This window comes from Aulonocara stuartgranti (assembly GCF_965226115.1).
Source record: "Aulonocara stuartgranti genome assembly, chromosome: 20".
Taxonomy (NCBI): domain Eukaryota; kingdom Metazoa; phylum Chordata; class Actinopteri; order Cichliformes; family Cichlidae; genus Aulonocara; species Aulonocara stuartgranti.
In genome coordinates this window covers 28,659,243-28,686,569 of record NC_138956.1, presented here as the reverse complement: position 1 = coordinate 28,686,569, position 27,327 = coordinate 28,659,243, and the positions used below count along the sequence as shown (strand labels likewise).

Below are 27,327 nucleotides of genomic sequence, written 5' to 3'. Positions count from 1 at the left end.
ATAGACTGGTCGTTTTTTTTTTTCAGCCATAGAGTACGTAGAGCCCTTCACTGGTTCCGTGTCTCGTCATATTTGCAGCCTTATTCCAAAATATGAGCAGGATACGGCTCATCTGACACCTGTCACTGGATCAGCTGCTACGTTTTATCCGAGGAGCGTGCTACTACAGAAATGCAAAAACTAACAGAAACAGAGGCTGCAACACAAATCATGTACATGTTTGTATTCATATTTTAATACTTAATGTTTATTGGTAACATATTTTCAATTTTCTTTTAATAATGCAAAAAAAAGAAAAGAAAAAAAGAACAAGTTGTGTTTTCTGCAGTTGACTTGATTACAGTGGAGGCTCTGTGGTTCTAGCTGTAGTTCCTCAGGTACACCAGTCTGTGAGGCTGGAACTTGTCCCGACACAGGGGGCACTCTGCCTGTAAAACACATGAGGTCAGGTGAAGACTGCTCTACCATCTATTAATGCTTCAACATTAAGTATCATCAGTCTATCTTTAATCATGGCCATGTACTGCACTTACTGGTAATTAAACATAGATTTAAGATGTCAGTTGACCAGCCTAGCTTAGCCAGTTATGGACCGATCTCAGGCCTTTAGTTTCTATTTCAAAGAGACTCCTGTGCTGTGAAACAGCAGACTGAAAGGTTTACAGAAAGCTCTTGCATGCAGAAGCACACATTTTCATTACATAGCAAAGACAAAGGCCTTGATGTCAGTTGATGTCTAAACTCAGATGATGTTAAGAATCTTAGAAACCTTTTGTCTAACTACACTCTGGATGGCTTTAACGACCACGATGTGTAAATATGTAAGACTGCACAATATAGAGTGATGCTGAAAAAAACGAGTTCATATAATGATTACTTCTGGCTGGACTGATAACAATGAACTACGAGTTATTATCAGGTTGTCTCAGAGGGCAGGTAAAAAATGCTGCAGTGAGTAGAGACAGCGTGTTTCTCCTATACTGGCTCCTCTTCATTGGCTCCCTGTTAAATCTTAACATCTGCTCCCACACAAGGTCTTGAATAATCATGCCCCACGGTACCAGATCACCACAGTGCCTCTTTTTATATACACCCACAAACCGCAAGCAAGCCTGCATTAGTAGCTGAAGGTGTGAAGCCGACCCAACAGGAAGGAAGCATGGTGGAGCAGTTGGTGTCTGTCTTTGCCTACTTTCAGTTTATAGGACTATCCGTTGGATGACGTGCCCAAAAAAAGGAATTAAAAATTAAATGTATCTTTTTTCCCCCATTTCTTGTTTCTATCTTTTAATTAGATAGAAAAGTAAGACTTGCACTTAGGCACCTCCAGAGGACAGAAAGGACTCACGTCAGAAAGAAAACTGCATTCTTTCTGCTGTAAAACTTGGTCACTTGCTTTTTATTTTAGTTGTCAAGTATTGTAAGACTTTATATTAAAAGAAAATCTCAACAATCTCTGATGAGCATCATGAAGAACATTCAGGGAGGGGCAGCCGTCTGTGAAAGCCAGCTGTGGGAGGAGCATAGCACGACCACACACCACAAATCAGCAGAATTCCTGTTATAGGAACAACATCTGCAGAGACCGTCCAGGGTACACCGGGATGCTGACCCTCAAAAACTACCTGTACTCCTGTTCCAGGATTCCCCTGTGTTCATTGGTTAAACAAGCTAGCTTGTAGATTTAATCAGCTGTTAAGTGTCTTACTGGTGTAAATGTAAGCAACGCTGCCCACCACGACTGAACTGGCATCACTGTGGGCAGACTGGAAAATGTCTACATTCAAAGTTTCAAAATTTTCGATCAGTTATTTCTGCCCATTTTAATGTTCAAGTTATTAAAAATGTGCGCTTACAGTGCGTTTCATTAATTATCAAACATGTCAGAAGCCAGTAAAAGGACATTGGCTTGGCTACAAATACCATTAGTGTCAGTAATCTAGTAAGCATTTTGGTTCTTTCTTACTTTATTTTGACAAGACGGCAACAGGAACTTAATGACAGCTGACACTGCTGTTTGTCCAATAACACTAAAGATGGTGCACACTGACCTTGGTGTTGCACCACTCTGTGATGCACTCCCAGCAAAACAGGTGTCCACAGGGGGTGGAGGTGGAGTGTCTCCTCTCCTCCAGGCAGAGGATGCAGAGGGCAGCTCTGGGGCCGGAGCTCTGTCTGTGCTGTGGACTACACAGACATACTTCAATTAAATGTTTGTTTTTTGTTTTTTTATAAAGACATGAATTTCATCAGGTTTTATTTCTAGAATGCGTTTTTTGTAGATTAAATCTTGCTGGAACAGGAACGATGCCCCGACATGAGCACATGGTGCTGGGATTTAAGCTGTCACACCAGTGTGTACCTGAGCTTCCTGTGGAGACTCCACTCCTGCCTGGCTCTCTGTCTCTGTCTGAAGTTGTTGAGTTGCAGACACACAGTGATGAGCAGCTGGAGGAGGGACATGACTCCCAGTAACCTGTAACTGCTCCCGACGGTGCTGTCGTTACTGTTCAGCCCTACCACACGCATCTAAAACACACACACACATTCATGAAGATACGAGCTGTAGGATGAAATGTCACTTTCATTGGACTCCAAGTAAAATCAGGGTCACAATTCTGCGAAGAAGAGTAGCACAGAATTCATCCACAGTGATACCAAAGATGATCTGATGCGTCTAAGTATGACAAATATGCAAAAATCAACAAAACGAAAGAAATCAGGGACAAATATTTCCTACAGCACTGGATTTTTTTAAATTACCTACATAACTAATATCAGCCACTCTCTTGGACAGGTGATGGAACGACCCGCTGACGTAAAACAGAGCCGAGTGGAGGCGATAGAGGAGGGTCAGGCTCTGCTGGAGGACAAACACAGCGTTCAGACACGCCCTCCTCTGGGGCTCTGAACACAGCGCCGCCGCTTTCTGGACCCATCTCCTCAGCCAAGACTCGAGGCTCCATGGCACAGACCCCACCTGCTGCCGACGGCGGCTCTCCTGCCCGCCTTCAAGCTCGTTCTCCAGACACACCAGCAGCTTGTCCAACAGATAAGGAACGAAGGCGTGGCAGAGGACAAACACACCTCGTCTGGCTGGAGAGGGGATCTGACGTTTAGTGGGATCCACTTGGACAATGTTAACATATTCCTCACCCAGAGTCTGATAGCCTGGAGAGGAGAACCATCGATCAAAACAGGAAATCTGCTAAATGCCTTAACTAAACATGGTTTATGGTGACTACCCAAGAATGTTGTTAGGCCAAAATATGCAAGATCTGACAACAGCTCGATCTCCTTCCTCCACTCCAGCCATCGTCTGGATCCTACAGGGAGATGAAGAAAACATATGGAGGCTACAGTCACCTCACTTTGGCAATATCATATAATGCCCAGCATGAAATATGTTTGATTAATATCATCCCACAGACAAATATCTTTACAGTGCATATACACGTGGATTATACACGGAGACAAACTTGTATTTGTCCGACAGCTTCAGCTTCTGCTTACATGGGTAAAAAGAAAACTCACAAGCTGCATGTTTCTGATCAAATAAAGAGTAGATTATAAATTAAATATTCCTTTATTGGATGAGAAAATCTCACTATATCATAACAGTTTTAGGTCAGATGGGCTGATTTTGGCTAAACAGTCCAACAGAGCAGAGACGATACAAACACCAAACGCTTACGTCAAAACACACACATGTGCAGCAGTATATATACACATACATACGTGTGTGTGTGTGTGTGTGTGTGTGTGTATATATATATATATATATATATATATATATATATATATATATATATATATATATATATATATATATATGGGGTGCAACGATAAACAAAATTCACGGTTCGGTTCGATATTTTTTCGATACAAAAAAAAAAATGTTCATGCCTTTTTAATTTGTCATTTATTAAAATTATAAATATATATTTTAACACAAAAGTACAGTTTTTAAATTTAACCCTAACCCTTGTGCGTGTTGTTTTTTAGCTCGTCATATTGCAGCCACAGAAATTCTTTTGTCCATGAAACCATAAAGCTGCACTTTCTTTTTGCCTTATAGTCTGATTTGTCATAACTTCTCCGTTTTGTGGTAAGCTTTTCTTTGGCTGTCACTTCTTCACCCTGACCTGTCTTATTTGGCTCAGCAGAACTAAAATATATATCTGTCTGTGAAGGTTCTCAATCATCCAGGTCATCGTAGTGAAATATATATCCTGCCGCACTCACATAAGCTCAGCGATTCTCTGCGCGATCAACCTCTCACATGTTTAAGCTGCGGGAGATTTCACTTGTCATGTTTGCATAGTAAGCTAACAATTAATAAGACGATGTCAGAGGAATTGGTGCACAAATTATCATCACTCACAGATCAGTGCTGTCGCTCTCTATACACAGTTCGCGCGATTGCAAAGTGAAAGCAAAAAAACAAGCGCAAATTCAAACACGATTTCAATATGTCACATATTGACAGTGGCTCACCCAATGACATAATTACCCAGCTACATTTCTGAAAGAATGCAAAAGCATTGACATATATTTTTCCTTCCTACAATAGCCCGACAGGCAGGGGAGAGATAGCCCCGGGACGTCGGGCTAGCGATATTGCGAGCCCTGTATCTGATTGAGGAATCACTCATCTTTGGAAAAGAGAGTTTATTACAGAGAAATGTCTCTTTCCAAAATAAAAGCTATACTATCCGCTTCTTCTGGGCTATATTCTCAGCAGCATATTAAACATATCAGGTCTCCATAAGGAGAATCCTGTGCTAACAGCTGTCTAAATGACTCGGCTAAAGTTTGTAGCATGCATGCTTGTTGTTTTTGTCTTTGCACTAGGATGATGTCGGTGTAAATGTGCAGTCATATTCGTTGTGTTCCCACTAGTGCTTTCAGGTTAATCTCGTTGAAATAACCTTAACGCCACAACACGGCAAATCTCCGTTAACGAGCTACCCTATACAGAGGGGCTAGACGGCCAACACGTTAACGAGCTAACTGCGCTAACACACTAGCTCCCACCCATGTAATTGAGCATTGCATGGCACATCCAACATACTGTTTTACTTTAGTCCATGACTCGCTTACCTTCAGGGTCATACGTCACATGAAAACCAAAATAATTCCAAACGCCAGATCTGAATGAGGGTGGGGAGGTCCACTTCTGTCTCGCTAGCTTGCCCTGCGCTCTTCCTTCTGACCATCCTGTCTGTGTTGAGTGCTCAGTGAATCTGCGTTCGACTACTCCGCCTAGGCTGCACTCTCGAGCCTAGGCGGAGTAGTCAAATGCAGATTCACTGAGCGCTCAACACAGACAGCATCGTCAGAAGGAAAGTTGATAAAATAAATTACAAATTTTGTATTGTTCTTTTTTTTTTTCTCCCCTTTGGTTTTCTTTCTTTCTCTCCCCCTCTTTCTTTCATTCTTTCCCCCTGTCCTATCCCACAGTCATGTCTGTCCCGTTTGCAACTGAAAATAAAATAAATTCATAATTATAATAAAGGTCAATCAAATGGACCAATATGATGATCCACTTAAAATAAATCCTCTTGGCATCTTTCTTGGCCTCAAGACAACAATTCTGATGGCTATAGATCCAAACGGGACACAAAAAACAAAAAAAAAATTGAAAAAAAAAAAATTTGAAAAAAAAAAATTGAAAAAAATTGTATTGTTCGATACATATGCGTACCGAACCGAAAGCACTGTATCGAACGGTTCAATATCGATACGAATATCGTTGCACCCCTAATAAAAAAAAAAAAATATATATATATATATAATAATAATAATAATAATAATAATAATAATAATAATAATATATATATATATATATATATATATATATATATATATATATATATATATATATATATATATACACATACACACATACATACACACACACATATATACACACACACATATATACACACATATACACATATACATATTAAGAGTGATCTGGCCAACAACTATAACCACAGATCTATGAAGATATTTTAAGAGGCCAAAAAAGACTGGATTGGTTACAATGTAGTTAAAATATCCCAGAGTCATAAAGATACCGTTTATATCTACAGTTTATATAAAACCCCTTTGTAAATAATCCTGCTCACTAAAGGCTGTTTCCCTATAAAAGTAAAGACATCAGAAGCACCTGAAGTCGCAGACCGTGATTACACCGGGAGACAAACACCTGTCGCATCGCAGGACGAGCCCAAAAGTGAACTGAGTTAAAAAGAAGACTTTCAGTCCTCCTTATACCAGAATGACTGAGTGCCAGCTTAGCTGTGCTTCTCTTACCGGCCAGAGTCTGGAAGGCGTCGTTAGCGCTGTTTCTCAGAGAGCTTCGATAGTAGTCGTCCTTCTGACTGGACCGAATCAGCTGAGCCCGAGTCGCAGGAGCCAGGGGCATCGTCCGGTACAGCCGGTCACACGCTGTGACACCGAGATATCACCGTCCAGTGGACTGCTCTTCATTCACACGCAGGCTGATGTCCAGTCGTCCGGTCACTACACGAGATAAAACGTGACTGGGCTGAAAACAAACTTAACAGCGCTTGTTCTTATCTGGGCTGCATTTTGCACACTCTCGCGTCCACTAACATCCACTGAGAGTGTTCAGAGTAGCTGCGGAGTTTTGAGCCGCTCCAGGAAACATTACTGGAGACAGACAGCCAACACTATAACTCACAGCGCCTCTCAGGGGCAGGGAGGAGCATTACAAGCGCACAAGGTTTGGATTTCATATGATTGTGTTTAACAAGGTATCAAGCTGTCGTCTTATATTATGTGTTCAGCTTTTAAAACATACACTCCTAACCAAACCATGACAGCCAAAAACTCAGTAAAAGACCACCTGACCCTGTAAACTGAGCAACAGAAAGCACATGTTCAGAAGAGCCAGTGTGCATTGTAGTGCTCATGTACAGGGTGGAAACAACTGAAGGAAACAATTAAACAGATGAGTTAGACACAGTGAAAGTACTTACAGGTCTGACTGAAGGAACACGTGACTCACTGATGGACTCGGGCACAGTTAGACATATCCTCTGGAAACCATGGATGCTGTGCTATATAAGCTAAAAATATGGGTGACCATCCATCTAGTTATCATAGCATAGTTCAAAAGCCAACATTCGTGCTAATGTGTATATTTTGGCATGAGTTAGTCTAAGAAGCTTGGAAAGAAAGGACTTCTGGACTTCTTTCCAAGCTCTTTAGACCAGTGGTCCCCAAGCCCCAGGCCTCGGACCGGTCCGTGAGTCGTTTGGGACCGGGCCGCAAGAGTTGAGGCTCAGGTGTGAAATGTATGGTTTTCAGGGTTTTTATCGGTTTTCAGCATTATTTTGTTATCGTTTTGATCGTTAACTCGGTTTTCCTGGGTCTTTTCACCTGTGTTATGAATAAATCTTCTTTTTTTCCGGTACCGGTACTAGTTTTATTTTGTTGTATTTATCCGCGACACCTTAAAGGCCGGTCCGTGAAAATATTGTCGGGCATAAACCGGTCCGTGGCGCAAAAAAGGTTGGGGACCGCTGCTTTAGACTACGGTGACCTGGCTGACTGAGAACCTTCACAGACATGCGGCATGAGTTACTTACACATTTGTGAAAGCACCATTAATGCTGAAATATATGAGTCTGGATGCCAAATTGGCCTCATCTAATCTTTAAAGGGAAAGATTTTCATTTTTAAACTACAACAACCTTTTTAATAGCATCACTATATTGCTGATAGAAAGAGGAAGGTGTGAGAAGGAGTAAATCATTAGCAGTACACAAAGAGAGGCTGAGATTTCACAGTTACAACAGAAACATGTCATGTTTCATGAACCTCGTGTTTGTGTACAAACAGGTTTCTGAGACAGTGCACAGTGTATGATGGCTCAGTCAATGAGCTGAAGATTCATAAATGCACAGATCTGTTCTCTGACAGTCAAATTATATAATACAGCTTACAGGCGACTCAGTGAAGGTGAAGGTTTTAATGGCATCATGGATCAAAAGAAGGTGTTTGCATTCACCGTACAATGCCTGAGCAAGCACACGTGACTGTTAGACACGTTATCTGTGACTCACATTGGTGATAGTAAAGAACATACTGCATTACTTTAAAAGTAAAGAGTAAAGTAATGAGTAATACTTTACTGTTACTGAGTAAAGACTTTGACACTGGTCAGTTCACATGAGGGCGATAAAAAAAGACTGAGGTCATTTTGCATGTCAAACAGTTTGACTGAGTTCAGTATATGCAGGATATTCTCTGAACACTGGATTCAGAAATGAGTTCCCTTCATATTCACTCACAGGCTGATCTTTAAATCACATGCCAAGAATTCGAAATGTAAAACAGCAAAAGCTGACCAGATTACAACACGACAATTGTAAAAAAGGAAAAATCCTTCAACTGGCCGACTAGTTCATTTAGCAGTCCAATTGTACATGCTACTGCTGTTGCACAGGTGATATTGCACAACTTTATTCTGGGTACACCAATGGGCCCAAAAAAATAAAATAAAATACTGAATACAACCAAAGAAGGGAATTCAGGACAATCAGTTCAATCGATTCTCTTTCACCTTGGTTTTTCTGTAATATTACACACTGGTATGTCTGCCCAGCTGCCAAAAAGTTGTGATACAATATGTCATAACCTTAAACTGTACTGCCAAAAGTAATCACTCACCCACTCAGACATTAACCTGATAGAACACCTCTGGGATAAATTCCAGTGGAGAATGCAAGCCCGACTGTCCAACATCAGCGGCTGACCTCATAAATCACTCCTAAAACCAACCTTCTTTACACCTTTGCATAAATATGGAGCCTGTATTTATATCCAGTAAACCCACATGGATGCACACTACAGTATATGTGAAGTCCTGCTATAAGCTGGTTTTTAGTTTTTTCTTTGTATTCTGTGCTTTCTGCCCTAAAAACAAACACTTTGAGCACTTAAAGCACTTTCTAACATGTGAAGATCACACCTGCAGTCACACAACTGTGATGTTTGTAACCCCATGAAATCATACACTGCACACACAAATATGATGCACATCATTCTTGTTTATGCATAATGCCTTATCACTCATTTGGTGTCCAGATGTCAGAATGAATGAACAGAGTTTAGTCTCCACAGCGCTTTTTAACCGGGTCGCCTGCAATATTTTTTGCAACCAGCAGATGGCACAACTGAGCGACACATCAACATCTTGCCAACACAATCAATCAATCAATCAATTTTTATTTATAAAGCACTTTTCATACAGAGAAAATGTAGCACAAAGTGCTTTACATAGTTAAAAGCAGCCCACCCCACCCTCCAACTCACTCCCCACACTCTCAATACACATATATCCCCCCACCCACACACACATACACACGCGCGCACACACATACACACGCGCGCACACTTAAAGAGTAAAAATTGGGCTGGGCTCGCATGAGCCAAGTGAGGAAACACTATAACAGGGAGCCGTCTGCACCGGGAGCCGGTCACAGACCGCAGCCTCCAGGCTGGGCACACAGCAGGAGGGAGGCAAAGGAGCCCCCCAGCCAGGCTGAGAGGACCCCAGAGACCCAGCAGCTACGGTCAATAACAGCCCCGGTGCAGAGAGCGCCCTCCGAGGAAACACTGGAGATATGACGCAATACAATATATATAGGGTAAAATGATAAAATAAATAAGAACAGGATACAATATAAATATAAATAGAATAAGAAGATTAAAAAATGAATAAGAATAAAATCAAACAAATATTAGGTAAATCCTAAATTAATAATAGAATAACAGGATAGAATAAATAAGCATAAAATAAATAAACGCTAAGTAAAAGCTAAATTAAACACAATGTGGATGCAGTAAGAGGAACGTGCTACAGTCCACGAGGCGTCATTAAAGATGTTTGACACTGAGACTCTGAAGCTTGTTTCATCTCAGCCGAAGCGTCTCGTCTCACTGTGCCGGGGCTTATGTCAGATCTTTGTAATCACATGACCGACGACGCTAAGGCTACGAAACACCAGAGGTGACGTGACTGATTCAAATATTTGGTGCTGTTTCATTTGTCGGGAGATGTGAAATGAATGATCAGTGTTCCCTTCCTGCTTCACTTGCAACAACCTTAGCTATGCCTCCGTAACACTGATGTTGCTGTCATCTCACATAACAGAACAAACCTGTCATATCAATCTAAGTCATGACGGAATAATAAGTAGTAACAGGACAGCACATTTGACATTAGGCCAGACTGACAATGTCCTGCAACAAATGGCAGAGATGCTATTACCTGAAAAGGTTGTTAATTTTCATCAGATTTAACAAAACAAGAATTTAAGTTGAATTTTTAGGCGTTATGAAGTAAAGTTACACATTAGAACAAACAAAATAAACAAAGGCAACAACATATAACACAAAAACTAACACATGTAAATCGTTTCGTTACAGAAGAAGAACTTTATGAAAAGTTAAAAGTTTTTTTGAATAATGGGTTTTATTTGGTGAAATAAAGAAGAAATAAAAAGAGAGCACTCACTGTGAAACAGACTGAACAGCAAACGGCCAACATTTTCAAAGTGACCTCACGGCACAGAACATAACAAACATAGTTTTTCATCATCATCACAATGTTTGCTGGGAAAGGAGCTGTACCTTTGTAAAAGCTTGTTGTTGTTGTTTTTTACTTTGGTGCTTGTTTTCAGCTCAGTTCAGACGAGACTGACAGTAACAGCACTGAAAACAGGCACTTTATCTGTGATAACAGTGACACTGAGGGAGGAAGACTTGATTAAAGTGCCTGAGGGGAAAATGTTTGTTCATTAAAAAACAAACAATGAGACTGTCAGGCTCAGGAGAGACTCGGAGGCAGTCCGTCACTTCAGTTCACAATTTATTTACACACAGACACCATGTGCGGATATATACAGGTGAGGGGGCACAGGAAGAGGGTCTCCGGGGAACACAGGCACGGGAAGGGGATGGCTAAGTACACAATCCTTCACTGAAGCTCAGGTAGCTCGGACTCCGGCTTTTAGCTCACCAAACGGCGGTCCTCAGGCTGGCGAGAAATCTAACACAGGGAGGAAAAAAGGTAAGTTGCGGCACGAAAGAAACTTGGGAAAAAGCTCAGATTAGCGATGACACTGACGAGTGTTACACAATAATCCAGCGAAGAAGCACTCTCAGCAGCCGCCTTAAGAAGTGGATGAGATGATTGTTTGCAGGTGTCCGAGCCGGGGGCTGGAGCCGTCATGACTCCGCCCCGGTAGAGCGCAGTGTGCGGGAGGGGAGAGAGATGCAGCACAACAAAAACACTTGTAGCCATACAGAGTCAGCCGAGAAGGCACAGGGTCATGACAGTACCCCCCTCAACGGGAGCCTCTCGGCGACCCACCCGGCTTACCCGGATGCCACCGGTGAAACTCGCGGAGCAGACCAGGAGCCAGAACCGCCGACCGGGGCACCCAGGAACGTTCCTCTGGCCCGTAGCCCTCCCAGTCCACCAGGTACTGAACGCCCCTCCCCCGCCGCCGAGAGTCCATAATGCGGGCGATGTCAAACACTTCCTGCCCAGCCACGAGCCGGGCGGGTCGGAGGGGGCCTGGAAGGAGGGCACAACGGGCTGGAGAGCACGGGTTTGACCTGGGAGACATGGAAAACATTATGGATACGCATGTTGCGAGGCAGCTTCAGACGGACAGATACCGGATTGACCAGGGCCTCGATCTCGAACGGACCGATGAATGCCGGGGAAAGCTTCTTTGACTCAACACGAATGGGAACGAAGCGTGAGGAGAGCCATACCTGTTGCCCAACCGTATAGGCAGGTGCAGGGACCCGCCGGCGGTCGGCGAGCGCCTTATTGCGCTCCGCCGTCCGCAGCAGAGCGGCTTGGGTGGACCGCCAGGCCCGGCGGCACCTGCGGAAATGATGTTGTACTGATGGGACGGTATGCTCACCTTCCACGGCCGGGAACAGGGGTGGTTGGTAGCCCAATGAGGCGTCGAACGGCGACAGTCCAGTGGCTGATGAGGTCAGGCAGTTGTGGGCGTACTCAACCCAGGGGAGCTGCTCGCTCCAAGTGGTCTGGTTGAGAGAGACGACACAGCGGAGTGCTGCTTCGAGCTCTTGGTTGGTACCCTCGGCCTGTCCATTGCTCTGAGGGTGGAAGCCCGAAGAGAGACTGACCGTGGCGCCGATCTGCGTGCAGAACTCCTTCCAAGCCCGAGAGGTAAATTGGGGTCCCCGGTCGGAAACGATATCCATTGGAATGCCATGAAGCCGGAAGACGTGGGTGGTGAGCAGCCGGGCGGTCTCCAGGGCCGTAGGGAGCTTCGGGAGGGCGATGAAATGAGCTGCCTTAGAAAAACGATCAACGATAGTGAGGATGGTGGTGTTACCTGATGACGGTGGGAGCCCCGTAATGAAGTCCAGCGCTATGTGGGACCAGGGCCGTCCTGGCGTGGGGAGCGGTTGAAGAAGCCCGGCGGGTGGTTGGTTGGGACGTTTGTTCCGGGCACATGTGGCGCACGCCATAACGTACTCCCTGGCGTCCTTGTCCAAGGAAGGCCACCAGAAAAACTGCTGGAGGAAGGTGATGGTGCGGCGGGCTCCTGGATGACAGGTGAACCGGGCAGTGTGGCCCCAGTGGAGCACTTTGGGTCGGACAGCAGCAGGGACAAACAACCGACGAGGGGGGCCCGTGCCCAGGTCGGGGTCAGTATCCTGGGCCTCTCGCACGAGAGCTTCGATCTCCCATGTGACAGCTCCAATAACACAGGTAGCTGGAAGAATCGGTTCTGGATCGGAGTCCCCCTCCGTACTGGAAAACTGACGGGAGAGTGCATCGGGTTTCACGTTGCGTGACCCTGGTCTGTAAGTGATGGAGAAATTGAATCTAGTGAAGAAGAGGGCCCACCTGGCTTGTCGTGAATTTAGGAGTTTGGCGGACCGGATGTACTCAAGGTTTTTATGGTCGGTCCACACGATGAACGGGTGTTCCGTGCCCTCAAGCCAGTGCCTCCACTCCTCCAGGGCCAGTTTGACCGCTAGCAACTCCCGATCACCGATGCCGTAGTTCTGTTCTGTGGGTGAGAGACGACGAGAAAAGAACGCACAGGGATGGAGCGTACCTTCAAATCGCTGTGACAGAACTGCTCCCACTCCAGAGTCCGAAGCATCCACCTCCACCACGAACGGTTGCCTGAGGTTGGGCTGACGGAGGATGGGGGCGGTAGTGAACTTCTCCTTTAGTAGGGAAAAGGCCTTCTGAGCAGAGAGGTCCCACTGAAAAGGAACTTTGGGGGAGGTAAGTGCAGTGAGAGGTGAGGCAACCTTACTGTAGTCCTTTATGAAGTGTCGGTGGAAGTTGGCGAATCCTCTGGCGGTTCGGCGGTTGAGGCCAGTCCACCACGGCCCGGACCTTCTCAGGGTCAGGTTTGAGATCCCCCCCGAGAGATGATATAGCCAAGGAAGGCCACCGTGTCGACGTGAAATTCACATTTCTCTGCTTTCACGAACAGCCGGTTCTCCAGGAGGCGCTGCAGGACCTGCCTCACGTGACTCTCGTGCTCCGCCTGGGACTTAGAGAAAATGAGAATGTCATCTAGGTACACAAAAGCACATCGATTAATAAAATCCCTCAGAACATCGTTAACTAGGGCCTGGAAGACCGCGGGCGCATTGGTTAAGCCAAAGGGCATGACGAGATACTCAAAGTGTCCAATATGCGTGTTGAAAGCGGTCTTCCACTCATCTCCTTCCCGGATTCTCACCAGGTGGTAAGCGTTTCGCAGGTCTAGTTTGCTGAACACCGTGGCCCCCTGGAGTAGCTCGAAAGCTGAATTCAGGAGGGGAAGAGGGTACTTGTTCTTTACAGTGATCTTGTTGAGGCCGCGGTAATCAATACACGGCCGGAGCGTCTTGTCTTTTTTATCAACAAAGAAGAAACCTGCCCCCACCGGGGAAGATGACGGGCGAATTATCCCAGCAGCCAGAGAGTCATTGACGTATCTCTCCATGGTTTCCCTTTCAGGCTGTGTGAGGCTGTAGAGGCGGCCAGAGGGGAGAGGCGCCCAAGGGAGAAGATCGATGGCACAGTCATAGGGCCGGTGTGGTGGAAGAGAGCTCGCCTCATCCTTACTAAAAACTGCTGCGAGGTCATGATAGACGGAAGGAACCGAAGATAGCTCCGGCGACTTTGAAGGCTTCCCGGGGAGGGAAGAAAGGGCAGAAGGCGTGGCGGCCCGAAGGCAGGTCATGTGGCAGCCCATACTCCACCCCATAACTTGCTCTTTCTTCCAGTCGATGTGTGGGTTGTGTTGTGAAAGCCATGGATAACCTAGTACGAGCGGGATCACTGGTGCCTTAAACACACAGAAACAAATGTTCTCAACGTGGTTACCGGAGAGAGTGAGTGTGACAGGTAGGGTGATGTGCGTTATGTCAGGCAACCGGTGACCGGACAGGGCGGACACGCGGAGAGGATGAGGCAGTGGCCGTGTGCCAATGTTGAACTTTGAGACTAGCGACGCATCAATGAAATTTTGTTCTGCACCAGAGTCAATTAACGCAGGGAGGGAATGGGACAACGACCGGAGGGTGAGTTTTGCAGACAGCAAGAGACGGGGAAGAGGCTTGTTGCTGGACAGGTCGCCCACCAGTACCCTCTCAATTACTGGCGGGCGCCTCCTTTTGCCAGCGCCGGGCAGGCAGAGATGAAATGCCCCATGCGACCGCAATACAAACACTCACCCGCGGAAAACCGGCGTTGTCGCTCCGCAGGAGTGAGTCGAGAACGTCCCAGCTGCATGGGTACCTCCTCCTCAGTTCCAAAAGCTCTAGCCTCTCGTGCGTCGGGTTGGGGCTCCCGAGAAGCCAGGGGCTCACGAAACTGCTGTCTTCGTGAGCTCTGGCGCGCCCGCAGGCGATCATCCACCTGAATACACAGGGACATTAAAGCATTTAGAGAAGCAGGAAGCTCCCGCATCATTATCTCATCCTTGAGCTCTTCGCGGATATTATTTAGCAGAGTGGTCTTCAGGGCCTCAGGTCCCCACTTGGTCTGCGCAGCTAGGGTCCAGAAATCAACAGAAAAGTCAGCCATGCTCCGCCTACCTTGCTTCAGATTAATCAAACGATAGCCGGCAGCCTCCGTACTAGAGCCTTTATCAAACACCGACTTGAAGCGAGACAGGAAGTCATCGTAAGACATTCCGGGGCAAGCCTGCAGCTGGGCCTGGGCCCAGGCCAGGGCTCGGTCACGTAGTAGCTGGGTGACGTAAGCGATCTTAACCCCGTCAGTAACAAACACATGAGGTAGTAATTGAAACTGCATGGAACACTGCAACAAAAATCCCGCACATTTTCCCATCTCCCCAGAAAAAACCTCAGGTGAAGGTAAAAGCTTATCCAGCGAAACCGCGGAGGCTACTGAAGCTACTGCGCCGGAGTAGCTGTGGCTGCTGTGGCTGCTGTAGTGACGGCAGGAGCGTGTGTTACCTGGGGAGGAGCCGCAGGAAGCGGATCGTCGGCCAGTGGAGTCCGTTGGGCGAAAGCCTGAGTTAGAGATGCCACTTCTCCGCTGAGCCTTACTAGCATTTGTTCGTGTCGGTGCAGAAGCTCCTCCAGAGACATCAAAGTCAAAGTCAAAGTCAACTTTATTTGTCAATTCTACCACATGTACAGGACATACAGAGAATAGAAATTTCGTTACTCTCAAACCCTAGATGAAATAGCAATGAACATTTAAATATAAGAGAGTGATTAAAAAATGCAAATAAAATAATTAAAAAGTAAAAATTTAAATAAATACAATACAAATTAACAAGAAAGCTATACAATATACAATATACAGTATTCAGGTAAGGGTAAATGACATTGAGTGTAAACCAGGCAGAGTAGTGCAAATAGGCAAATAGTGCAAATGGAGATTTAGTAATGTACAGTAAGAGATAGTATAACAACAAAGTCTTATGAGGTAGTGGCAGTCCAATGCTCCACAAAGTGACTGGTAACTGGTGCAGGCCAGTGAGTGAGCCAGAGTGTGTGTGTGTGTGTGTGTGTGTGTGTGTGTGTGTGTGTGTGTGTGTGTGTGTGTGTGTGACAGAGTTCAGTGAGACCATGGAGGAGAAGAGGGGAGAGGGGGCAGAATCGGGAGGGAGTTAAGCTTCCTGACAGCCTGATGGATGAAGCTGTCCTTCAGTCTGCTGGTCCTGGCCTGGAGACTCCGCAGTCTCCTCCCTGACGGCAGCAGCTTGAAGAAGCTTTGGGGGCTGTCGCTGCCGAGGCTGGGTCTGCCGAGTCCATAGCGATGGCTGGATTATTCTGTCAGGCTCAGGAGAGACTCGGAGGCAGTCCGTCACTTCAGTTCACAATTTATTTACACACAGACACCAGGTGCGGATATATACAGGCGAGGGGGCACAGGAAGAGGGTCTCCGGGGAACACAGGCACGGGAAGGGGATGGCTAAGTACACAATCCTTCACTGAAGCTCAGGTAGCTCGGACTCCGGCTTTTAGCTCACCAAACGGCGGTCCTCAGGTTGGCGAGAAATCTGACACAGGGAGGAAACTCGGGAAAAAGCTCAGATTAGCGATGACACTGACGAGTGTTACACAATAATCCAGCGAAGAAGCACTCTCAGCAGCCGCCTTAAGAAGTGGATGAGATGATTGTTTGCAGGTGTCCGAGCCGGGGGCTGGAGCCGTCATGACTCCGCCCCGGTAGAGCGCAGTGTGCGGGAGGGGAGAGAGATGCAGCACAACAAAAACACTTGTAGCCATACAGAGTCAGCCGAGAAGGCACAGGGTCATGACAGAGACGATGAAACTGGAGGGACAGAGTAATGCACCACACTATGTGAGGGACACTTTCATGAAACATTTTGAACTTTGGTGTATTCAGTGGATGCCATCACGTCTGCATGTGCTGTGTGGTTGGCAGGGGGATTGGGAAAGAAAGAAAGAGCCATGGTGTTTCTTTGCTTTGGTTTTGGGTTTATAACATCTAGCTCCTGATATATGAAGTGACTATCCCATTTCTCAAATGAATTTAATGAATTTCAGTCCTGAACTGAACAATCATTGCTGTGTGTCTGTTTATGTATGCACGTCTTTCTTCCTCAAACAGCTTAGAAAACCACTGAAAGTTAAACAAGTCAGTCACACCAAAATTCTTCAGTCTGAACCACAAGCACAGGTGTCCCTGCTGATCCACCCACCAGCAAAACCATGAATGGATTATCAGAGCTGTCGGTGTGGCCATGCAGGTTTTAGTTATCAGAGGTGTCTCTGATTTTGTAACAGCAGTTATTGCAAATGGGATGTATTCATTCATTGAATAAAAACTCCTAAGGTCTTGTAAAACAGAGAGTAGTACATTGCTATTCTTGAGGTTGTCTATGAGGAAAAGTGTCATACACTCTTGTGTAAAAAGTCCCAAAGGAAAGATTTGAGTAAATAAAAAGAAATTCATGTGTACAAAGACACAAACATGGAGGTTTTCAAGACCAAAGAGAAACTGTACAGAAACTGTTTTGCATAAAGCAGTTGCTACAATTTTCAGGTTCTACCATGTTTCCTGGTACAATCATGTTATATGAAAAATGGTTTTGTATTGAATAACTGTTTTACGCAAAGGTCATAATACTAACATTTGCCATAACAGTACAAAGGTTTACAATGAACATATATTTAAAGTACAGTAAAATTATTTATTATGCTAAAAATAGACATATTCAGAATGTTTAGCTTTTCAATTTGGCCACTCTAAACACCGCATGTTGGATAGACTTGCAGACCATGTCTGTACTTGGTCCTTCGTTCCAGGTACAAACTAGGTCCACAATTTGGATGTTCAACCATGACCAACATGGACGTCAACATGAGGTTCAACATTTGAACTTTGGACTAGGTAGTTTTTTGGGATGTCATGTGGGCGTCTATGACAGGTGCGCCTTTATTGTGCGAGACATGAATTAAGAGACGCGGTCAGCCAGTATCTTTTTAGGAATGCCGACTTGGAAAACTAGTGCCATGGCACTGCCTCAGGATATTGTGTTGCATAATCCAGCAGAACTAAATCAAAGTGATAAGGTCTTGCCAATGCACTCAAAGGGACCTCCATTAACAGTAATAGTGCAAAAGAGCTTGGAATGGTCAGCTGGTTCACTAGCTGAGATTGCTGGAAGGACGCGCACCAATGACGCACATCGCTAAGCCAATTGCAGCCTTGACTCTATGTGTTTTGCCCTTAAACTTTTTTTTCTAGCAGCACTGTGGGATATTTGTGTATATCCCTGTTACACCCCGGCCTAGGGGAAACAAAAAAAGAAGGAAGGATAACGTGCCCGCTCCCTGCTCCCAAGGAAAAAAACCAATGCTGCCACAGGATTGCAGTTTCACAACAACCAGATATTTTATTAATTTCAAAAGGTAAACTTGTTCACGCAGCACACCACAAGACACAGGGCTAAATGCACAGCTTGTTTGGAAGCAGGAAGTAGGCGCGGCTGCCGGTTCGGATGGGTCACAATTTAAAGCCGGCATAATTCAGTCTTCCAACAATGGCTAGCCTCCACCTGGAACTTCGCTAAGCACAAACAGAGAGAAGCTCTGCCACCATCTGGGCCAGCACCTCTACATGCTGTGCTGGTCACTGCTCTGTCATCCCTCACTGGACTGGGTTTCAGCACCACTGTGGAAGTACGACTCATGCTCGAAGCATTAAATGATGTGCTGTACTTGATTTACAGTGCTTTATACAGAGCTAACTGGTGTAGTTTTTCATCTACTAGTGTCTGTGCTGTCTGCTTCCTCTCGTTCCTCCAGTTCTTTTCCTTTTCAGCATCTAGACTCTGGGGGTGTAGGCTCCTATCACCACTGGGATGGGTTATCAGAATGTAATCGCCAGACAGCATAACTGAATTCTGTATATCAATAAATCATGTGCAGTTCCTTCCAATGATCTGTCCTTATTGGAATTCTGTTCCTTTAAGGCTTTCTAGAAATTAAAGGAGAGAACTAATGAGTGAAATATTTGTAATCAGTCGCTCAACACCATATTCAATCCTCTCAAGGTTCATCTTGTGTTACTACAGCACAGCATCCTCTGAGAATAAGTAGCTGTGTTTTCTTGTTGTTATGACAGAAGGTCTAATAAATGTATTACACACTGTTTACAGGTGGTCTAATAAATTAATGGATTGCTTTTATATAGCGCTTTTCAGGGCCCTTAAAGCGCTTTACAATTCCACTATTCATTCACACACTGGTGGAGGCAAGCTACAGTTGTAGCCACAGCTGCCCTGGGGCAGACTGACAGAAGCGAGGCTGCCATATCATGCCATCGGCCCCTCTGGCCATCACCAGTAGGCGGTAGGTGAAGTGTCTTGCCCAAGGACACAACGACCGAGACTGTCTGAGCCGGGGCTCAAACCGGCAACCTTCCGGTTACAAGACGAACTGCCAAATCTTTGAGCCACGATTAGTTAAACATTGCACATAACAACTGGAATGTTGTATTAACTCTTCTTCTGTTTGCCACTTGTAACATGGGAGTATGCAGACTTTACACACAGCTAGTGAGCATAGCAACCAAGGCTGGAGAGAGATGAGAAAGAGAAGAGTACAGAGAGATGAAGGGCGGTGATGGGGAGTAAGGAGAGCTGTGAAGAAGCCTCAATGCAGTCAGGGACGCAAAATGAAAAAGAGAGAAAAATGAGCTTTGTGCTATCATGGCAGAAGTCATTGACCACAACAGACACACAAAGGGAGAGCGAGCAAGCGAGCGAGTGAGGGAGGGAGCTACGTAGAGCTTTCAGTCTGTTTTGGTGTCAGTTGTCTCAGTGCCACAGCAGCAGGCAGCATGGAGCTGGAGCCTCAGAGATTCAGTAAGTAAGCCTTTGCTCCTCTTTTCTGCTCCTGGTTCTGTTTGCTGCTCCTTTTATGGCTCATCAAGCAGTCAGATATAATTTGTACTTGATTTGAAGCATTTGGCTACAATTTAATTGGTTGGACTGGTTTACTGGGGCTGCGTGGCATAATGAAAAGTTATCGGTGTGCTTAAACAGTAACATGATGGTTGAGATGTCTAATTATTATGTTTGATTGTTAACATCAGAAAACTGGCTGATGCTGTGGAAGATTTTGGTTGGCTGCAGTTCTTTTTCATGTGTTACCATTCATGCTCATTTATCCGTGTCAGTACATCAGATGTGTACAGTCTACTCCTGCCTCCAATCTAGTAATGACCTAAAACTGAGAGAGGCAGAGAGAGAATGTGCAGACGAATGGAGATTCATACATTTCTGATCCATCACTTGCTCATTATGTCTTCAGCCTGCTGAGCTTCAGCATGAGGTTAGGCGGAGGCTTGCCTTTTGCTTCTCTCTTTGGTTGTGTAAAGGTCTTTTTTCAGTTATATTCATCCTCTGAATTATGAATTATCTGAATATAAAGACATACACAGTTTAACGTTTAAGACTCAAACTTTTTTTAAATCGATTTGAAAGAAAAATCAACTAATTTTACAAAAATATGGGACCCAAAAGTGAAATGTTTGCTTGCAGCTGAAGAGCAGAAGGCTTAGCAAATACACATGTAGTATAAGCATATGCTGACTGTCAGTCCAGAGCTCAGTGTGAGCCCATCATGACACAAAGAAACAGTCCAAACATTACTCTAGCCCAGGGGTAGGCAATCTTTCTGATGGCAAGTGCCATTTAAAATTTCCTCAGAGGTCAGTGTGCCATGATTGCATTAGCAATAAATTTAATAACGCTCTATGATAACAGTTATACACTATATAGAACCACTTTATAGAATTATATTTGTTCGCAGATGTTGGCAGCTATCAGTGAATAGTTATCAGCTATTTTGAAACAAAAAAAGACACTTTTTATCCATAACAAGAACTCCATAACAGCAAATGGACTGTAGACAGGAAATACAGATGCTATTTATGGTCTCCTCACAAGAATGATAAGAAAAATAAACTGGGCCAATATGGCATGTTTGTTAATACACTCTGATCTCTGGTCTCCCACTCAGAGACACAGGTCTCCGAGTGTCCAGCATTCAGACGGCTACCTGAGGACACTCATGTGAGAGAAAATCTGCTCACACAGATATGTAGAGCCAAATACTGTCAATAAGGCCTCTGCAATGTTCTGAAGACAGTTAAACTTGTCAGGTAGTGATGTCCAGCAGGTGAAAATGCAGCTCCATGAACACGCACAGCTGTGGATTCCAGCTGCTTCGATGTTGCATTAACTGGCTTTAACTCAGTCAGTTAATGCGAGACAAATCCAGCTGCTCATTAAAGATTTCTGGTTTGATCAGAAAATAAAACATTGGTCCATACGCCTGAAAGTCCCAAAAATGCATTGTGTGTCAAGTCTACGGATGTATCCGTGTCTCTCTGTGGTGCTGATGATGTGCTGAGCGGAAAGCTCCTGAAGCTTTTGAAGTGTCGGAATGTGGAAAGCTAACAACGTCCCTCTTACCAGTAGGCCAAGTTATTTTTAGCCAATTACAAGTTGAATCTCACCCCAACGGTTGCAGCAGATGGCCGCCCCTCCCTGAGCCTGGTTCTGCCGGAGGTTTCTTCCTGTTAAAAGGGAGTTTTTCCTTCCCACTGTCGCCAAAGTGCTTGCTCATAGGGGGTCATATGATTGTTGGGTTTTTCTCTGTATCTATGAAGCGCCTTGAGGCGACTTTTGTTGTGATTTGGCGCTATATAAATAAAATTGAATTGAATTGAATCTGGTACTTGGGGTTGTTAGTTAAGATACCGTCATTAAGAAGAGGCACAACTAATGTGTCTATGCGAGCTGATTTGCAATGTGCACCGCTGGCACGGCCATTTATTTTTTGATGCACCTTCTCAGATTAATTCACTGCGTGTCATGCACAGGGCTGGACTGGGACAAAAAAACAGTCCGGGCATTTTGACTAAAGACCGGCCCACCAGGTATTAAAGCCATAAAGCCTTTGAATGAAAACAAATGCTGTTGTGACTGTGATGTACAGTCTTGTTGATATATATATGATTTCTATACATTTTACATCAGATAAAAACTTTGGTTGTAAGCTTCAGATAATTATTTAATAACAGCCAGACATTTTAAATGAAAATAAGAAAGTATTTCTTTGTGCCCCCCTTTCCCTGTTAATGCCCTACCTGGCCCCCTGGCAACACTTTGCTAGACCCGCCCCTGCACAGTTACCAGCTGTCAGCTATTTAGAAAAGGATCCTGGTGTTATTTGTCTCTCAGAAACAGTTCATAACGTCCCTTCAACTCATTCATGTCACCTAAAAGGTAAACCTGTTTCTCCATCACCTGTTCAGCTCTGATGATTCAGTAAGAACATCTCCTGGTATCCACCAGATAACCAAACCGACATCATGACCAGCAGCTTTTTTGCAGCTGTGGCTCCAGCAAACATCAGCTGATACTAGAAATTAATATTAAATAAATTCTAATAACAGCTGATCAAGCTTAAACGTGCTGCTGTTGTTTAGCGCGACATCCGCTGGTTGACTCTTTCTGGCGCAAAGTGGGCGATAAACAAACAAGAGAGAAAAGCCAATCAGCTGATCATTGATCAGTTTCATGATTAAAGTAGCAACAGGCGAGAGAGGGGAGAGAATGAGAGAAGAAGAGGCAGCTGTGCAGCAAAGACAAAGAATAACTCCACCTTTGTGTCTTTTTCATTCTAGCTGAAGTCCGGGACAAACTGCGTCCCCTCTCAGCAAAAACACGAAACATAATGATTTCTCTGAATGCGAGACGATTCCGTCTTTTTACGGGACGGTTGGCAACTCTACTAACTAACCTTATGAATTAAATAAAGTTCAACATCAGTAACATCAAAGCACCCACCCAGCTGTATAGAAACTCCATCATGCTAGCTAGTATGCAGTATGAGTTATTGTAACTGACTGTAAAAGTCAGCACAATGAAAATAAACTCCACCTAAACTTGATTTATATCTGACCCAGACAGACTGCAGGTCATAACTTCTTACCTGAAGTTCAGTTCACCTGACACTTGGACCGGAGGCCGCCTTGGGTCTCTGCTCCTCCTGCCTCCGATCTCCCTCATCCACCTGCTGGCCTCCACCACTTATTAATTTTACTGAATCTGTGGAACCTCCGCGATGCCACCACCAAACAACTGAGTTATTTTTACACACCGGCCAGCATCTGGCCAATCCAACACCTTTCATTGTTTATACCGTTACAAAAACCCCCCAAAAAAACCAAACAAACAAAAATCATCAGGCCACCGAGCAAATACCCGGTGGCCCAATGGCCAGTCCAGCTATGGCCATGCCATCAGTTAACCCGTGCCCAGGGTTGCTGACCCCTGCTCTAGCCTCACGCTAATCAGCACTGATCACTGACACCAAGTAACACTGTGGTTTAAAAACAGACAGCAGTGACACTGAGCTCAGTTTTAGATGGCAGTACGCAGTGAAGACCACACTGTGCTGTGCAGGTCACAAAGGTCAAAGGTCTTTTCCACCTTGTATGTGTTTCTGATGGAGTGTTGATCTGTTTGACAAAGAGGCAGAGAAGGAGATGAGCTTTATTGGATGTAGAGAGGTTTGATATTACATCAGTCTCAAGCCCACTGATGAGATGATGGCAGAGACAGAGTGGGGGAGAAATGACGAAGGTTAGTCTTTGGAGACTGAGTTAGCAGAAAGAAGTTCTAATAATGGATGGGTGAAAAGATAAGTGACAGATGAAGAAGATAATGTGTTAATGGAAGGATGGATGATGCAAATGATGGCACAATGGCAGTATTAAAGATGCTCTGAAGATGCCCCCACCCCACCCCCAACCCAAACCCAGTTCAATGTGGTGTTTGAGCATTATAACACACACAGATATATATAACACAGTTATGGTGCAGTTCTCTCATTTCTTTCACACAAAGTAATCGAATTTCGAAAGTGTCGAATTTCCCAGAGGAACCCACCCGAGGGATTAATAAAGTTCTATCTTATCTTATCTTAATCAGCTTTACTCGCTGGATGTTCTGCAGAAGCTTGAAGCGTCCTGCTGGGATGTTGACTTTTACAAAACTGGTTTACTGAAGAAACCTCTGTTTTGTTTTGTTTATTTTCCTGAAATCAAATAAAATAGGGTGGGAAATATGACTTTTTCTTTACATTATTAGATTATATTAGTAAAAATCTAATTAATAATTCGATTTTTAAATTGTTATTTAGATCATTATATCTCTCGGTTGGCTTGTGAACACCTTGGACAAGCTGGAAGAGGATGTTATTATTGTTACTAGAAGCAGTAGCAGTAGTGTTATATCCCCATGTATCTCATCATGAATTATTTATTAAATTAAATGAATCATAATGATGATGCATCAGGGTGCTTTTGGTGTTTGTTTTGGTTTCCTGGATCTGTTTGGGTCAGCTCTGTCGGGTTTGGGAGAATTTTATTTGAAATTGTTTTGGGTCCAGTACAGTTCAGGAGTCCAGAGGTAAAATGTAATGCAACTGTTTCACGTTTTGGGTCAGCTCAATTCTCACCTCAGTAACCTTAAACACACAATTTCAAACACTTTTTCTATTGTGAGTAATGCTTCTATTGTAATGAGATACTACATATTTATCTGTTTCAGTGTTATTTAAGTAGAATCAGCCCAGATGAATGTTACCTCAGGGACAGGACCACACTTGACAATACTGTAGAGCAGTGGTCCCCAACCCCCGGGCCTCGGACCGGTACCGGTCCGTGAGTCGTTTGGTACCGGGCCGCAAGAGTAGAGGCTCAGGTGTGAAATGTATGGTTTTCAGGGTTTTTATCGGTTTTCAGCGCTATTTTGTTATCGTTTTTATCGTTAACTCGGTTTTCCTGGGTCTTTTCACGTGTGTTATAAATAAATCTTTTTTTTGGTACTGGTACTAGTTTTATTTTGTTGTATTTATCCGCGACACCTTAAAGGCCGGTCTGTGAAAATATTGTCGGGCATAAACCGGTCCATGGTGCAAAAAAGGTTGGAGACCGCTGCTGTAGAGAGATGATTTAGTTTGAGTGACAGGAATAAAACAAAGAAACAACGTGAAGCACACATGACGGGATCAAGCTGTCCTACCTTTCATTTCCCAGAATGCAGTTGTACACCCAATACAGAGGTCTGAATATTGTAATAACAAACAAAACATTTACACAAAACCTTCCTTACTCAACTGCAAAATGGGAATCATAGTCTCTTAAATAGACCTTACTATCACAGTAAATTATTCATGAGTATTTCTGTGGGTTTCTGTGGAACAGTCTCCTGTATGTAAGCCCCTTAGCACCAGACAGACTGTGTTATTCTGTTCAGATTAGTTGGTGGCATTGTGTCACCTGACCATAGAGAGATAACCCTCCATAGGGCACTTCATGTGGTTTTCATACAGCTGGAAGAATATTCTCTGTATTAGCAGATTCTTCTGGATCACTGTTGTCTTTGTGTTCCTGGTTTGTTCCAGCAGTCTACAGGGAGTGCAGAATTATTAGGCAAATGAGTATTTTGTCCACATCATCCTCTTCATGCATGTTGTCTTACTCCAAGCTGTATAGGCTCGACAGCCTACTACCAATTAAGCATATTAGGTGATATGCATCTCTGTAATGAGAAGGGGTGTGGTCTAATGACATCAACACCCTATATCAGGTGTGCATAATTATTAGGCAACGTCCTTTCCTTTGGCAAAATGGGTCAAAAGAAGGACTTGACAGGCTCAGAAAAGTCAAAAATAGTGAGATATCTTGCAGAGGGATGCAGCAGTCTCAAAATTGCAAAGCTTCTGAAGCGTGATCATCGAACAATCAAGCGTTTCATTCAAAATAGTCAACAGGGTCGCAAGAAGCGTGTGGAAAAACCAAGGCGCAAAATAACTGCCCGTGAACTGAGAAAAGTCAAGCGTGCAGCTGCCAAGATGCCACTTGCCACCAGTTTGGCCATATTTCAGAGCTGCAACATCACTGGAGTGCCCAAAAGCACAAGGTGTGCAATACTCAGAGACATGGCCAAGGTAAGAAAGGCTGAAAGACGACCACCACTGAACAAGACACACAAGCTGAAACGTCAAGACTGGGCCAAGAAATATCTCAAGACTGATTTTTCTAAGGTTTTATGGACTGATGAAATGAGAGTGAGTCTTGATGGGCCAGATGGATGGGCCCGTGGCTGGATTGGTAAAGGGCAGAGAGCTCCAGTCCGACTCAGACGCCAGCAAGGTGGAGGTGGAGTACTGGTTTGGGCTGGTATCATCAAAGATGAGCTTGTGGGGCCTTTTCGGGTTGAGGATGGAGTCAAGCTCAACTCCCAGTCCTACTGCCAGTTTCTGGAAGACACCTTCTTCAAGCAGTGGTACAGGAAGAAGTCTGCATCCTTCAAGAAAAACATGATTTTCATGCAGGACAATGCTCCATCACACGCGTCCAAGTACTCCACAGCGTGGCTGGCAAGAAAGGGTATAAAAGAAGAAAAACTAATGACATGGCCACCTTGTTCACCTGATCTGAACCCCATTGAGAACCTGTGGTCCATCATCAAATGTGAGATTTACAAGGAGGGAAAACAGTACACCTCTCTGAACAGTGTCTGGGAGGCTGTGGTTGCTGCTGCACGCAATGTTGATGGTGAACAGATCAAAACACTGACAGAATCCATGGATGGCAGGCTTTTGAGTGTCCTTGCAAAGAAAGGTGGCTATATTGGTCGCTGATTTGTTTTTCTTTTGTTTTTGAATGTCAGAAATGTATATTTGTGAATGTGGAGATGTTATATTGGTTTCACTGGTAAAAATAAATAATTGAAATGGGTGTATATTTGTTTTTTGTTAAGTTGCCTAATAATTATGCACAGTAATAGTCACCTGCACACACAGATATCCCCCTAAAATAGCTAAAACTAAAAACAAACTAAAAACTACTTCCAAAAACATTCAGCTTTGATATTAATGAGTTTTTTGGGTTCATTGAGAACATGGTTGTTGTTCAATAATAAAATTATTCCTCAAAAATACAACTTGCCTAATAATTCTGCACTCCCTGTATATGAAGCAGATAACCCAGTCATAAAGTTACACAGCAGAGTAAATGCACCAAACATTAGTAATTAATAAAGAAAATTAACAGTGATGGTGAAGTATTTGTCGACTCCATCATCCACTACGTCACAGAAAACTAAATCTGAACCTTCAAAGGCCAACTTGCTGGTCTTTGACCAGGCCAGCTAAGGTCGCCTTCATTTGACAGTCAGGGTGATTGCTCTCACTCCTCA

The 27,327-nt window shown here is 44.4% G+C and overlaps 1 protein-coding gene across 1 annotated transcript; it reads right to left on the bottom strand.

Annotated features, from left to right (window-relative positions):
- Positions 1-208: 208 nt before the first annotated feature.
- Positions 209-6,694, bottom strand: pex10 (peroxisomal biogenesis factor 10). The gene is made up of 6 exons (XM_082518510.1): positions 6,322-6,694; positions 3,246-3,326; positions 2,768-3,171; positions 2,363-2,529; positions 2,052-2,187; positions 209-428 (listed from the first exon to the last, which is right to left on the bottom strand). The coding sequence occupies exons 1-6, from the start codon at positions 6,431-6,433 to the stop codon at positions 360-362; spliced, it is 969 nt and encodes a 322-aa protein (XP_082374636.1). The 5' UTR covers positions 6,434-6,694; the 3' UTR covers positions 209-359.
- Positions 6,695-27,327: the final 20,633 nt, after the last annotated feature.

Bases quoted from the DNA above. Each gene is read 5' to 3' on its own strand.
- pex10 (XM_082518510.1), bottom strand. From the start codon at position 6,433: ATGCCCCTGGCTCCTGCGACTCGGGCTCAGCTGATTCGGTCCAGTCAG. The intron at 3,327-6,321 runs GTAAGAGAAGCA...ATCTCCCTGTAG, and splicing joins CGCCTTCCAGACTCTGGCCG to GATCCAGACGATGGCTGGAG. The intron at 3,172-3,245 runs GTAGTCACCATA...TCTCCTCTCCAG, and splicing joins TGGCCTAACAACATTCTTGG to GCTATCAGACTCTGGGTGAG.